This window comes from Staurois parvus, unplaced genomic scaffold (genome assembly GCF_062004578.1).
Source record: "Staurois parvus isolate SC_StPar_1 unplaced genomic scaffold, SC_StPar_1.0 ptg001989l, whole genome shotgun sequence".
Classification (NCBI taxonomy): Eukaryota; Metazoa; Chordata; class Amphibia; order Anura; family Ranidae; genus Staurois; species Staurois parvus.
The window spans coordinates 18,404-34,044 of NW_028319785.1; the positions used below are offsets into that span (position 1 = coordinate 18,404).

The 15,641-nt window shown below is 48.0% G+C and overlaps 1 protein-coding gene and 1 long non-coding RNA gene across 2 annotated transcripts in view; one reads left to right on the plus strand and one right to left on the minus strand.

Moving 5' to 3' along the window:
* Nucleotides 1–118: 118 nt before the first annotated feature.
* Nucleotides 119–15,641, plus strand: part of LOC149433075 (T-complex protein 1 subunit eta) — a 33,313-nt gene continuing 17,790 nt past the window's right edge. The window contains exons 1-3 of the mRNA XM_089664684.1: nt 119–254; nt 1,913–2,066; nt 11,847–11,953. Of these exons, the coding sequence (XP_089520810.1) occupies nt 249–254; nt 1,913–2,066; nt 11,847–11,953 (267 nt within the window). The 5' untranslated portion in view covers nt 119–248. The remainder of the gene's footprint in view (nt 255–1,912; nt 2,067–11,846; nt 11,954–15,641) is intronic.
* On the minus strand, nt 2,295–2,780 carry LOC149433076 (uncharacterized). Its single transcript, XR_016308881.1, has 2 exons — nt 2,681–2,780; nt 2,295–2,574 (listed from the first exon to the last, which is right to left on the minus strand). It is a non-coding gene; the product is annotated as an uncharacterized LOC149433076 (long non-coding RNA).

Here is a 15,641-nt window from a genome sequence, read left to right on the forward strand (position 1 = left end):
GGTCTCTATGGTAACCGTCATTTCCGCTGGTATGACTTCCGACCAATGGCAAGCCACCGATAAGCTCATCGGCCAATCAAGGTCCTTGCTCTGGAATAGAGGCGAGAAACGCAGTCTGGAGTCTCCATAGTGACAGAAGAGAGCTCCTCCCACAGTGAATAGACGGTTGGAAGGTTCCGGAAGGTTCCTAAGCCCCGGTGGATTGTGGGAAGCACAGAGCCGGCCGGGTTACTGAGCGCGGAGACAAGATGATGGTGAGTGACCCAATCCGGAGCCATCCTCCCCGGGGACCAGGGCCAGACGCTGCTCCGTCCACAGTCGGGGGCCCCAGGGTGCCGGACACACAGATATCATCTTGCCGGGGGTCCCCCAGGAGACTAAGGGGAGCGGCGGGTCACGTGGTCAGCTGGGATAACGGGCCTAAAGGGGAACGGGCGAGGCCATTGTCTGTAGATGTGGGGGGAGCCCTGTGCTGCCTGCGGGCGATGGGACAGGCTATTCTGTCCTGATCTGGGGGAGCCCCGTGCTGCCTGCAGGCGATGGGACAGGCCATTCTGTCCTAATCTGGGGGAGCCCTGTGCTGCCCGCAGGGGATGGGACAGGCTTTTCTGTCCTGATCTGGGGGAGCCCTGTGCTGCCCGCAGGCGATGGGACAGGCCATTCTATCCTGGTCTGGGGGAGCCCTGTGCTGCCTGCAGGCGATGGGACAGGCCATTCTGTCCTGATCTGGGACTGACCATTCTATCCTGGTCTGGGGGAGCCCTGTGCTGCCCGCAGGCGATGGGACAGGCCATTCTGTCCTGATCTGGGACTGACCATTCTATCCTGGTCTGGGGGAGCCCTGTGCTGCCCGCAGGTGATGGGACAGGCCATTCTATCCTGATCTGGGGGGAGCACTGTGCTTCCTGCTCTGCTCCCATATTTAAGAAGCACTCAATGCCCTGCCTGATTACTTTCTATGGTAGTAATAGGGAATCCCTGGGATTTTCTAAGTACCATCAACAATGTTCTAAGTTCAGTTTTCATCCAGTGTGGCCCCCGGTGGAGTCATGGTATGGTCCATCTTGGTCTGTGTATTCTCCCATAGGTTCCTGGTGGATCTGCCAGTAATCTGTTCTCTGTGCAGCACCCCTGTACTCCCCCCGGCTCCATCGCACTGTTGTCTAGGGGCCCCTGTACTCGGTAATGTGTGCCGAGTCTTTCTGCTGGAACGATCCCATAGATGAAGTGGTCTACAGTGCAAACATTTCCCCTCCACACATGTACATCCATATAGAACTGGGATGCGTACATAAAGTCACTTTTAATGGCTGAGGTCATTCTGGGCCATCGTCTACTCTTCATTCACCAGATCTGGCCCAGTGCAAGGTTTTATCAGTCCCTCAATTAGGGCCAGTGGTCCTCGCACACGGGTCCTAAGATCAGCCTATGGTCTTCATTACTTCCCCGCATTGCCCATCCTTCCCGCATAGGTTACCCCAGTAGATGTGCCACTGTTGGTTGCTAGGACCTGTGATGTCCTAGCTACCAGTCACCCCATTTTGCCTTCAGAACGGCCTTCATTCTTCATGGCATATAGTCAACAAGGTGTTGGAAATATTTCTCAGAGACTTTGGTCCATATTGACATGAGTTGCTGTTGCCTTTCTATCTAGAACCAGTCTGCCCGTTCTCCTCTGACCTCAGTAGGTCGATCATTTCCATCAAACGATGGGGCGTCCTTACGTTTCTCACCCATCCCCCGTGTCAGTATAGAGATCCAGCAGGAGATTCCTCCCCATTGAGATCTGAAAGTGTTCCTTTCATTTTTTTTGACTAGTGTATATAGTTTATAGATGGGTAGGAAACGTCTAGTGACGGCAGCGGAGTGCGCCTTTAAAGCCTTCCTCATTGCTGTGTCCTTTCTCTTGCAGCCCACGCCTGTCATCCTCCTGAAGGAGGGCACAGACACCTCGCAGGGGGTGCCACAGCTCGTCAGCAACATCAACGCCTGCCAGGTGATCGCCGAAGCCGTCCGCACCACCCTGGGCCCCCGCGGCATGGACAAACTCATTGTAGATGACAGAGGTGAGTGGGCGGGAACAGAGCCTAGACCTAGAGCAGGGAGAGATGTATGAAACCCGAGGGTGACTCGCCCCAGCCAACGTGTACTCCTTGCATTTCGGTTCTTTCACCCATGGAGGCTCAGCATCACATGTAGGTGTTATCTAGGGTGCTAAACAATATGGTAGTGTGACAAGAACACGCCTATCTGAAAAAGAAGGTTTCTAAAGGATCCACGCGGAGTAATATGAATTCAAATGAATTTAACAATACTTTATTTGATCACATAGATCATGGGGAGGTTAAACATGAGCACGGTGTACATATGAAAAAAATAAAATCATGTTTAAAAACACTTAGCGTCTTCAATTTAGGGTCATCTTAGCCAACAGAGCACCATATAAGGCAGAGTACTGTAATGATGGAATAGTTATCTTGGGTTTCCGTAGGTTTCCTGCTTAATATTTGTGTGAACCGTATATTCAGTGGGTGTGTTCCCAGTATATGTCAGGGACCTCCTGGAATGTACAAGCTGGAACACAAAAATACATGATATGTATCTAGCAATATGGAAACCAAATCACATCCAAAATTTTTCCAGGCCTCCCTCCACAGTAGTCAATGGATACTGCTGTTACCTTCTCAGAGGTGAGACTATCATACCCGCCTCTCAAATGTAGGGACTTCCTGGATAGCCACCCCAAATGGAACAAGGTCCACAGTACCAAATGATTCTGAGGATATACGTAGAAAAAGATAATGAATGTGTAGATCATGGGCATCAGGTAACCCCGAAAACAAACACACATAGAGATGTGGATATATTACCATCAATGAGGATCAAGAAGACTCCTGTCGACTTGAACTAAGATCAGGTCCTTGATGCTTTTCCAAAAATGGATATGGGGGTGAGGGACCAGGTATACACGATGCGTGGATTTCAAACACATATAGTGTGTATATAGCATATAGCAGGCCGTAGATACCTGAATTTAATATACCCAGTGAAGGGTTTCCAAAAATTGCTCAATTTGAGAAGGTTATTTGCGGTTTTATAAGGATGTGGCTATGTCACAGCAGAAAAATACCTGAATAGGATAGCGTATATATATATATATATATATATACAGTCATGGCCGAAATTGTTGGCACCCTTGATATTTTTCCTGAAAATCAAGTATTTCACACAAAAAAGGTATTGCATTAACACATGTTTTGCTATACACATGTTTATTCCCTTTGTATGTATTGGAACAAATATAAAACAGAGGCAGAAAAGCAAATATGACATAATGTCACACAAAACCCCAAAAATGGGCTGGACAAAAGTATTGGCACCCTTAACTTAATATTTGGTTGCACACCCTTTGGAAAACATAACTGAAATCAGTCGCTTCCTATAACCATCAATAAGCTTCTGACACCTCTCACCCGGAATTTTGGACCACTCTTCCTTTGCAAACAGCTCCAGGTCTCTCTTATTGGAAGGACACCTTTTCCCAACAGCAATTTTAAGATCTCTCCACAGGTGTTCAATGGGATTTAGATCTGGGCTCATTGCTGGCCACTTCAGAACTCTCCAGCGCTTCTTTGCCATCCATTTCTGAGTGCTTTTTGACGTATGTTTGGGGTCATTGTCCTGCTGGAAGACCCAGGATCTTGGACGCAAACCCAGCTTTCTGACACTGGGCCCTACAGTGCGACCCAAAATCCTTTGGTAATCCTCAGATTTCATGATGCCTTGCACACAGTCAAGGCACCCAGTGCCAGAGGCAGCAAAACAACCCCAAAACATCATTGAACCTCCACCATATTTTACCGTAGGTACTGTGTTTTGTTCTTTGTAGGCCTCATTCCGTTTTCGGTAAACAGTAGAATGATGTGCTTTACCGAAAAGCTCTATCTTGGTCTCATCTGTCCACAAGACGTTTTCCCAGAAGGCTTTTGGCTTACTCAAGTACATTTTGGCAAACTGTAGTCTTGCTTTTTTATGTCTCTGTGTCAGCAGTGGGGTCCTCCTGGGTCTCCTGCCATAGCGTTTCATTTCATTTAAATGTCGACGGATAGTTCGCGCTGACACTGATGCTCCCTGAGCCTGCAGGACAGCTTGAATGTCTTTGGAACATGTTTGGGGCTGCTTATCCACCATCCGGACTATTCTGCGTTGCAATCTTTCATCAATTTTCCTCATCCGTCCACGACCAGGGAGATTAGCTACAGTGCCATGGGTTGCAAACTTCTTGATAATGTTGCGCACTGTGGACAAAGGCAAATCTAGTTCTCTGGAGATGGACTTGTAACCTTGAGATTGTTGATATTTTGCCACAATTTTGGTTCTCAGGTCCTCAGACAGTTCTCGTCTCCTCTTTCTGTTGTCCATGCTTAGTGTGGCACAGACAGACACACAATGCAAAGGTTAAGTGAACGTCTCTCCTTTTTATCTGCTTTCAGGTGTGATTTCTATATTGCCCACACCTGTTACTTGCCCCAGGTGAGTTTACAGGAGCATCACATGCTTGTAACATTCTTATTTATCCGCAGTTGTGAAAGGGTGCCAATACTTTTGTCCAGCCCATTTTTGGAGGTTTGTGTGACATTATGTCGAATTTGCTTTCTTTCCTCCCTTTTTTTGTTTTGTCCCAATACACACAAAGGGAATAAACATGTGTATAGCAAAACATGTGTTAATGCAATACGTTTCGTGAGAAATACATGATTTTCAGGAAAAATATCAAGGGTGCCAACAATTTCGGCCATGACTGTATGTATGTATATGTATGTATATATATATATATGTATGTATATGTATGTATATGTATGTATATATATGTATATATATGTATATATATATATATGTATATATATATATATGTATATATATGTATGTATATATATATGTATATATGTATGTATATATGTGTATATATATATATATATATATATATATATATATATATATATATATATATATATATATATATATATATATATATATATGTGTATGTGTGTATATATATATATATATATATGTAGATTCTCCTCCTGAGAGGATTTCCAAAAAATTCCCCGAGTATTCAGGGTAAATTAGGCCCATACAGCATGCCCTATGAACACCATGTAGGCTCTGTAAATCTCAACAGCCGTAAGCTTTTAAATAACTTGCCACCGGTGGAAGATATGTTTCCCTGAGGGATTGCCGTTTGCGAACCGCTGTGATAATAGCCCACTGGTAGTTCTCAAAAGGTCTTGGGCCTACCTAACAGGGAGCTGTGACACCGCCGTTCCTTCCCGCCTCGTGGGCGCCGCACCCTGTGAAGACGCCGAGCGTAGTGACGTCAATACGTTGACGCGTTTCGTCCGCCAATCACCGCAGACTTCGTCAGAACTGGGAGGGGACTTCAATCCTTTGCCTTATATGGTGCACTAATTGCATACCAAAAAGTCTCCACCTCGCCATCTTGTGTTGAAAGAATATCACTACATTAGAAATATCCAAAAGTGAATTAAAACATATATCTTGAATTTTAAAATAATTGCTGGATGTGGAGGAGGAGCCTAATTACTATGGATCAAATCATCTTCCAAGAGAATGATAAACAGGAGATTATTATTAGCATATTTCACTTTCACATAGGGAAACATCAAAACCAAGTCCAGCTACCAAGATTTCAAAAACAGTCCTATTGTTCTATATGCTCACCACCTAATAAGAGTAGAAAGAATTGAACAATTAGGTTCATATTTTGTCCACAGAGGCCCATATTTAGTTCATATATAAGGTATCGCAATGTAGATTATAGCTCAGGGTATATAGAGAGTTCAAGGGAATTTATTTCAAAAACACCCCAAAGTTAAGTTCTGTGTTTAGTCCAGATGGGACAAGTGCTCCTAGGGTATAAATCCAGAATTTTTCTTTTTGTAGGAGGACTTTATCAAAATCACCCCGACGAGCCGAAATGTTCAGCAGAAAGATCCCTTTTACTTTTAGACCGTCTGTTTTGCCCCCGTGTACTTCTTTAAAGTGTTGCGCCAATGGGTTCACTTTTTCTCCCTTTCTTACATTCCTATTTTCATTTCTAATGTCTCTCAGATGTTCACCAATCCTAGTCCTAAGGCTTCTTTTGGTTTTACCTATATAAATCTTTTTACATGGACATTCTGTCATGTATATCATTTTACTACTAGAACAGTTAATGAAGCTTCGTATTTGAAATATCCTAGAGTTATCATTGTTGAAGAACTGATTGGACTTATGTACAAATGGACAAATCTGACAATGACCACATGGGAACATACCATATACGCCAGTCCTCCTAGTTAGCCAGTTTCTTTGTGGTGCCCTCTGAAATTCTGATTGTACTAATATATCATTTAGATTCCGAGTTCGTTTTGCCACCATATGGGGGCTCTCTCCTACTACTTTCGCTATCTGCGGATTTTGAATTAGTAAATGCCAATGGGAGTCCAGGGCCTTCTTGACTTCATCCCATTGTTGTCCGAATTTAGTTATGAATCTTACGGGTTGGTTTTCAGTATTCACAGCTGCCTTTGGTTTTGATTTATTAATTAGTTCCTCTCTTGATTTACCGAGGGCTCTTCTTTTTGCTCTTCTTAGGGTTCTGTGTGAATAGCCTCTCTCTCTGAACCTTTTGTAGAGCTGGATAGATTCATGTCTATATTCTAATTCTTCTGTACAGTTTCTTTTTATTCTCTGGAACTGACCAATAGGGATTCCCTGTTTTAGACTCTTTGGATGGTAGCTATTAGCATGTAGAAGTGTATGGCCGCTGTTTCCTTTCTAAATGTTTTAGTGACCAGTTATCTAGGGTGGTCTACCTAGGAACACCTGTAACGGAACCGGACCCAGTCTGTGCTTGGGTATTTCCGTTATAATACCGTCCACGGACACCACCGCTGACCATACAAGATCAGTCTTGAAATAAACCCCCCAATCACACAGGGTCAGACATCGCTCCGTGACCCCCCAATCACCCAGGGTCAGACATCACCCCATGATCCCCAATCATCCAGGGTCAGACAACACCCCATGATCCCCCAGATGTTACCCCAATCATCCAGGGTCAGACATCACCCCATGATCCCCCAGCTGTTACCCCAATCTTCCAGGGTCAGACATCACCCCATGACCCCCCAATCATCCAGGGTCAGACATCACCCCATAACCCCCCAATCATCCAGGGTCAGACATCACCCCATAACCCCCCAATCCAGGGTCAGACATCACCCCATGACCCCCCAATCATCCAGGGTCAGACATCGCCCCGTGATCCCCCAATCATCCAGGCTCAGACGTCACCCCATGACCCCCCAATCATCCAGGGTCAGACATCGCCCCGTGATCCCCCAATCATCCAGGCTCAGACGTCACCCCATAACCCCCCAATCACCCAGGGTCAGACATCACCCCATGACCCCCCAATCATCCAGGGTCAGACATCGCCCCGTGATCCCCCAATCATCCAGGCTCAGACGTCACCCCATGACCCCCCAATCATCCAGGGTCAGACATCACCCCATGACCCCCCAATCATCCAGGGTCAGACATCGCCCCGTGATCCCCCAATCATCCAGGCTCAGACGTCACCCCATGACCCCCCAATCATCCAGGGTCTGGCACCCCCCAGCTGTTATACTAACCATTGGCCAGTAGGGGGAGTGAGAGGAGCAGTATGAGGCGGAGGGTCAGGCGGGCCCCCCATGGCTCCCTGTGCAGGGGGAACATCAGGAGTCTCCCATCCCTCCTCCACCACAGTCTAGATAGAGCGGGACACGCCCACGACTTCTATTGGACGAGAAGTCCCACCTGATTGTACCATTTAAATGTCAATCATTGTTTACTGTAATCTCCCTAATAGAAGGTAACTGTCCCAGTAATTCTGTTCGAAGACAGGGATCCCGGTTCGGGTGTAGTAAGATGGCGCCCAGCGGCCTCACATCTCCGATAATACGTGGTAATAAGAAAAGGAGGTAATCTGCAGACAATCAGTGAGAGCGAGGCGTGGAACGCAGGCGGTGGTCTCTATGGTAACCGTCATTTCCGCTGGTATAGACTACTTTATTTTTACACAGATACAAGATATATACATTCAGGGGAACCGTCCCCCCCCCCCCCCCCCCCTGCATAATAACACAGGGCAGGGCAAACATCTATCAACAAGAGACACATCAGCAGACACCCCCCACCAAGCCAATACACATACATCTCATAATAGTTTGCTCCCCAGCAAGACACACAATAGAACAATGGGATGCGACCACATGGCATTAGACAATGAACAACCCCCCACCTGTACATGCCTACACAATATCAGGGTATATCACCCTGCACCCCTAACAGGCACAGGGTGACTTACACATAATAGGGATATGGGGAGCGGAGACAGGGGTCTCCCCACCCCTCCAAAGTGAGCTGGGTTCCATGGGCCCCCCACCCAAAGTCACTCCCGTCATAACGCCCACTCCTCCAGACTGACACCCACCCAGCAAGGCATTTGCATAACTTCTGCCAAGAGCCAACCCACTGCTTGCATTTGGATGGAGGGCTCTTGAGACCAGTACTGCTTTCAGGAAGCTATGTATAGCACCCCGCTGGCCCCTCCCACCAGCCCTGATCTGCCTGCATTGCATAGAGAAGCACAGGCACCCACTTATGTCACTGGTACTAAAATGAAGTATGTAGTGCAGGCGGATCATGGAGGACCAAAGAGGAAGTGGCGGCAAAAGTGTATGGCGTTCACCTCTTTCTTGTTTATGAAAAGATGAACTTCCACCTTGAAGTGATTGTAAATTTTTTTTTTTTTTTTCTAACCACTTCAAGTCTGGACACTTTCCCCCCCTTCCTGTCTGGACACTTTCCCCCCCTTCCTGTCTGGACACTTTCCCCCCCTTCCTGTCTGGACACTTTCCCCCCCTTCCTGTCTGGACACTTTCCCCCCCTTCCTGTCTGGACACTTTCCTCCCCTTCCTGTCTGGACACTTTCCCCCCCTTCCTGTCTGGACACTTTCCCCCCCTTCCTGTCTGGACACTTTCCCCCCCTTCCTGTCTGGACACTTTCCCCCCCTTCCTGTCCGGACACTTTCCCCCCCTTCCAGTCCGGACACTTTCCCCCCCTTCCAGTCCGGACACTTTCCCCCCCTTCCAGTCCGGACACTTTCCCCCCCTTCCAGTCCGGACACTTTCCCCCCCTTCCAGTCCGGACACTTTCCCCCCCTTCCAGTCCGGACACTTTCCCCCCCTTCCAGTCCGGACACTTTCCCCCCCTTCCAGTCCGGACACTTTCCCCCCCTTCCAGTCCGGACACTTTCCCCCCCTTCCAGTCCGGACACTTTCCCCCCCTTCCAGTCCGGACACTTTCCCCCCCTTCCAGTCCGGACACTTTCCCCCCCTTCCAGTCCGGACACTTTCCCCCCCTTCCAGTCCGGACACTTTCCCCCCCTTCCAGTCCGGACACTTTCACCCCCTTCCAGTCCGGACACTTTCACCCCCTTCCTGTCCGGACACTTTCACCCCCTTCCTGTCCGGACACTTTCACCCCCTTCCTGTCCGGACACTTTCACCCCCTTCCTGTCCGGACACTTTCACCCCCTTCCTGTCCGGACACTTTCACCCCCTTCCTGTCCGGACACTTTCACCCCCTTCCTGTCCGGACACTTCCCCCCCCCCCCCCCCTTCCAGTCCGGACACTCCCGCCCCCCCCCCCCCCCTTCCAGTCTGGACACTCCCCCCCCCCCCCCCCTTCCAGTCCGGACACTTGGACACTTTCCCCCCCCCCCCTTCCAGTCCGGACACTTTCCCCCCCCCCCCCTTCCAGTCCGGACACTTCCCCCCCCCCCCCTTCCAGTCCGGACACTTCCCCCCCCCCCCCCTTCCAGTCCGGACACTTCCCCCCCCCCCCCTTCCAGTCCGGACACTTCCCCCCCCCCCCCCCTTCCAGTCCGGACACTTTCCCCCCCCCCCCCCTTCCAGTCCGGACACTTTCCCCCCCCCCCCCCCCTTCCAGTCCGGACACTTCCCCCCCCCCCCCCTTCCAGTCCGGACACTCCCCCCCCCCCCCCCCCCCTTCCAGTCCGGACACTTTCCCCCCCCCCCCCCCTTCCAGTCCGGACACTTTCCCCCCCCCCCCTTCCAGTCCGGACACTTTCCCCCCCCCCCCCCCCTTCCAGTCCGGACACTTTCCCCCCCCCCCCCCTTCCAGTCCGGACACTTTCCCCCCCCCCCCCCCTTCCAGTCCGGACACTTTCCCCCCCCCCCTTCCAGTCCGGACACTTTCCCCCCCCCCCTTCCAGTCCGGACACTTTCCCCCCCTTCCTGTCCGGGTCAATTTTCAGGTTTATCACACTTTGACAATTGCGCAGTCATGCAACACTGTACCCATATGAATTTTTTTAGCATTTTTTTGAGAGTGGAAAAACTTTATTTTGGTGTTATTTATTCACCGCTGGGATTTTTATTTTTATTTTTTTGCTATATAAATGAAAAAGTCCACAAAATTAGAAAAGTGTTTTTCATATAAAATTTTGCAAATATTTTTTCTTTATAAATCTTGGCCAAAATGTATTCAGTTATATTTTTTAGTAAAAAAAAAAAAAAAAAATAACCCAAATTAGTTTATAACCAAAAATTGTTTTACATTTTTTTTTTTTTTTTTTGCATACCGTCACCCTAGCAGTACAGTGTCACCATAGTGACACTGTACTACTTGTGTGGGGTGATGAAGATTTTTTTTTTTTAATTTTTTTTCTTTACACTGATTGCTTTTACACCCATAAATTTTTCCTGCTCTCTGGCTGCATTCCTGTAGCCATTGAGAAATACAATAAGAGCTGTGATTGGTCACAGCTTGTCACATGGTACAAGCCTGTTGTGAATAGCCCTGTACCATGTGATCTCTGTGATCATTCACAGATTTCACACGTAGTAAGCAATGATGTCAGGAAGCGACCTCTTGTGACCTCTTATTCATGTGATCATTGATTGGCCAATCAGTGATCACATGATCGGGACCTCACATAGAGGTCCCGTACAGCGGTCGGTGTTCTGCTGTGTCCGGTGCCATGCGCTCCCAGGGAGCGCACACAGCCTGTAAATGTGGGCGCCGTTTATGAACGGCAACCCGCTCCCGCACAGCTCCCGTCCAGCCCATGTACATAAACTGCCTGACGGGAGCAGTGCAGGAGCGGGTTGCCGTTCATAAAGAGGTTAAACAAACCTGCTTTGTGTAGTAGTTTTGCACAGAGCAGCTCTGATCATCCTCTTCTCGGGTCCCCCGCTGGCTCTCCTGGCCCCTCCCTCCTGCCAAGTGCCCCCATAGTAAGCAGCTTTCAATGGGGGCACACAAGTGGGCTCGTCACACAGTCACTGCTTGGCCCCATAAAGCCCGTCCCCACCTTGCCCTCGCTCTCTTGTCATTGTGTCACTCTCACTGGATGTGATTGACAGCATCAGGGACAATGGCTCCCAGTGCTGTCTCAGCTAATGAGGAGGGGGAGACCCGAGAGAGCCGCTGCTCTCATGCACATTGCTGGATCAAGACGGTGCTCTGGTAAGTGTTAGGAGGGGAAGCTGCACACAGAAGGGGTTTTACCATCATACATAGAATGCATGAAGGTAAAAATCTCAGACTTTACAACCACTTAAATTTCTTTTTTCTCATAATGACAGAAAATGTTCGCATGAAAATCTGAAACAGAAGGAACATTTAAAAATGATGAACAGGCCAAAGTTTTTGCAGTTCTTTGTATCGGATGCAGAGGCCATGTTTGAAAATTCTGCTTTCCTTTTAGGTAAGGCCACTATATCTAATGATGGCGCCACCATTCTAAAACTCCTGGACGTGGTACATCCCGCTGCCAAAACCCTGGTGGATATCGCCAAGTCGCAGGACGCCGAGGTAAAACCACCCCCCACTACAGTCTGAGGGCACAGCGTGATTGTGGTACAAATTCTTATGACTGTGAAAAAAAAAGTTCTTCCTCATTAGCAGCCAAGTTTAGTCATTTTGTGAAATATTGTAGTTGGTGAACTCTCTCTCACTCCCGTGACACGCGGGATACTTTTATATGGTGGCTTCTGTGGTGCCCATCAAAGCTGAAATATGGGCCCCTCATTGCTGAGCTTTCCTGAGTGTCAGTTCTAAAGATCAGCACTTTGAGACACAAAAATCCAGTTATCAGATCTGTGTTCCTCTAATGCCTTCACTTGCTGCATGCTTTTTCCAGATCCGTGTCTCATTTATTTTTTTGGTTGAGCAAATGCTATTAACTTGTTGCTGCCAGCAGTATGCACATATCTGACAGCATGTAGGTGGACGTCATACCGAACTGCTACATACTGTATGTGCCTCTATATGTTATACAGGATTTATATAGCAGAGTGTGACGGAACCGGACCCTGACTGCACTAGGGTATTTCCGTTAGTCTCCGCTTCCCTGTCCGAACACAGATCCACGGACACCACCGCTGGCCATACAAGACCAGTCTTGAAATAAATCAGGAAATCGGCTCCTTTATTTTAACACAGATACAAGATATATACACAGGGCGGGGCAATACTCACCCAGTAACAAGAGACATCAGCAGACACCCCCCCCCCCACCAAGCCAATACACAAACACATACATCCCATAATAGTTTGCTCCCAAGCAAGACACACAATAGAACAATGGATACAAATGGAGAAACAGAAAAAGGGCGCTCCGACCTAGTGCATTATTGGTTAAAATAATTTATTAACCACTTCCCGACCGTCCGTTGCATATAAACGGCCGGACGGTGGCAGTGCAGGGTCGGGTGGCCGTTTATAAACGGCCTCCCCGCACCCTGCTTGTGCGCGCTCCCTGGGAGCGCGCAGCACCGCGATCCGGTGCCCGCTGTGTCCTTCCCTGTGTACAAGGTCCCGATCATGTGATCACTGATTGGCCAATCAGTGATCACATGCAAAGTAGTAAGCAAGATGTCACTTCTGACGACATTGCTTACTACGTGTGAAATCTGTGAATGATCACATGGTACAGGGCTATTCACAACAGCCTTGTACCATGTGACAAGCTATGACCAATCACAGTTCACTCAGTACTTCTCAATGGCTGCAAGAATGCAGACAGAGAGAAAGAGAAATGATTGCTTTTACATCCTATATGGGTGTAAAAGCAATCAGTGTTAAAAAATCTTCATCACCCCCCACAAGTAGTACAGTGTCACCATGGTGACACTGTACTGCTAGGGTGACAGTATGTAAAAATATAAAAATGTAAAACAAAATGTTTAAAAATTATAATTTTTGGTGTTAAACTAATTTTGGATTTTTTTTTTTTTTTTTACTAAAAAGATAACGGAATAAATTTTGGCTAAGATTTATGATGAAATATTATTTATTTGCAAAATTTTATAAAAAAAACACTTTTTTTCAAAATTTTTGGACATTTCATTTACATAGCAAAAAAAATACAAATCCCAGTGGTGAATAAATACCACCAAAATAAATCTTTATCTGTCTCAAAAAAATGGTAAAAAATTCATTTGGGTACAGTGTTGCATGACCGCGCAATTGTCATTCAAAGTGTGATAGCGCTGAAAGCTGAAAATTGCCCTGGTCAGGAAGGGGGTGAAAGTGTCCGGACTGGAAGGAGGGGAAAGTGTCCGGTCTGGAAGGGGGGTGAAAGTGTCCGGACTGAAAGGGGGTGAAAGTGTCCGGTCAGGAAGGGGGTGAAAGTGTCCGGTCAGGAAGGGGGTGAAAGTGTCCGGTCAGGAAGGGGGTGAAAGTGTCCGGACTGGAAGGGGGGGAAAGTGTCCGGACTGGAAGGGGGGGAAAGTGTCCGGACTGGAAGGGGGGGAAAGTGTCCGGTCTGGAAGTGGTTAAAGAAACAAAAATAGGTATCATACTCACAATGGACATAATAACACAGGCATGTCAAACTGAACAAGATGTATGATCCAAACAACATCTGAGTCTGGAACTACGATGGAACCCTGGATGACCAACTTACTAACGCGTTTCGAGGACACAACCTCTTCCTCAGAGCCAACACAATAGAACAATGGGATGCAACCACATGACATTAAACAATGACAACCCCCCACACCCCACCTAGACATGTCTACACAATATCAGGACATCTCACCCTGCACCCCTTACAGGCACAGGGTGACTTGCACATAAAAGGGATATGGGGAGCTGAGACAGGGGTCTCCTCACCTCTCCAAAGTGAGCTGTGTTCCATGGGCCCCCCAGCCAAAGTCACTCCCGTCACACAGAGTATTATCCAAAGTAAATAGCGAGAACAATTACAGTTCGATACAAGAGGAACAGGGGGGGCCTTGATCATGGAGCTTACAATCTACATCGGGAAAATGTGGGTACAGAAGGTAATAACTGTAGGGGCTTTTGAAGCGTCGCCTATAGGAAATATATTAAAAATAAAATATATTTGTCGCCATTTCACAGGGGCAAACAAATTTAGGGTTTGGCATGTTGGGTATCTACTTGGCCCCACCTCATCTTTTATATTTTACCAAAAATGTGGGTGATTTTTTGCATTTGCCCTTAAATTCACTTCATTGTGTGTTTTTACACAAACATTTTGCGTTTCCCAGACCTTTGTGGTAATATCGTGTGACATAAAAAATTGGAACTGCAACTATTTTGTTCTCGATGGTGTTTGCTTTCAGAAAATGTCTAATATTTGGGTCCCCCCATCTAATATGGAGTAGGTCCCCCTTTTGCCACCCAAGCAGCCCTGACCCATTGAGGCATGGACTCCTCTAGACCAGGGGTGGGCAACTGTGGCCCTCCAGCTGTTGGTGAACTACAAGGCCCATCATGCCTCTGCCTTTGGGAGTCATGCTTGTAACTGTCAGTTTTGCAATGCCTCATGGGACTTGTAGTTCAACAACAGCTGGAGGGCCACCAGTTGCCCACCCCTGCTCTAGACAAAGCATCACACCGCCTCTGCCGGCTTGTCTTCTTCCCATATTGCATCCTGGCGCCATCGGTGACGCGCACACAGCCGACAATCCACATGATGTAAAAGAAAACGTGGTTCATCAGACCAGGCCACCTTCTTCCATTGCTCTGTGGTCTAGATCTGATCCTTATGTGCCCGTTGTAGGGACACGGGTCAGAATGGGCTCCCTATCCGGTCGTGATCCACTTCTGATCCTCACATGCCTGTTGTAGGCGCTGTGGACACGGGTCAGAATGAGCCCCCCCATCCGTTCGTGGTCCACTTGTGATCCTCACATGCCTGTTGTAGGCGCTGTGGACATGGGTCAGAATGAGCCCCCCCATCCGTTCGTGGTCCACTTGTGATCCTCACATGCCTGTTGTAGGCGCTGTGGACACGGGTCAGAATGGGCTCCCTATCTGGTCGTGATCCACTTCTGATCCTCACATGCCTGTTGTAGGCGCTGTGGACACGGGTCAGAATGAGCCCCCCCATCCGTTCGTGGTCCACTTGTGATCCTCACATGCCTGTTGTAGGCGCTGTGGACACGGGTCAGAATGGGCACCCTATCCGGTCTGCAGCTACACATCCCCATACACAACAAACTGCGAATGACTGCGGTGGTCCTGCAGTGTT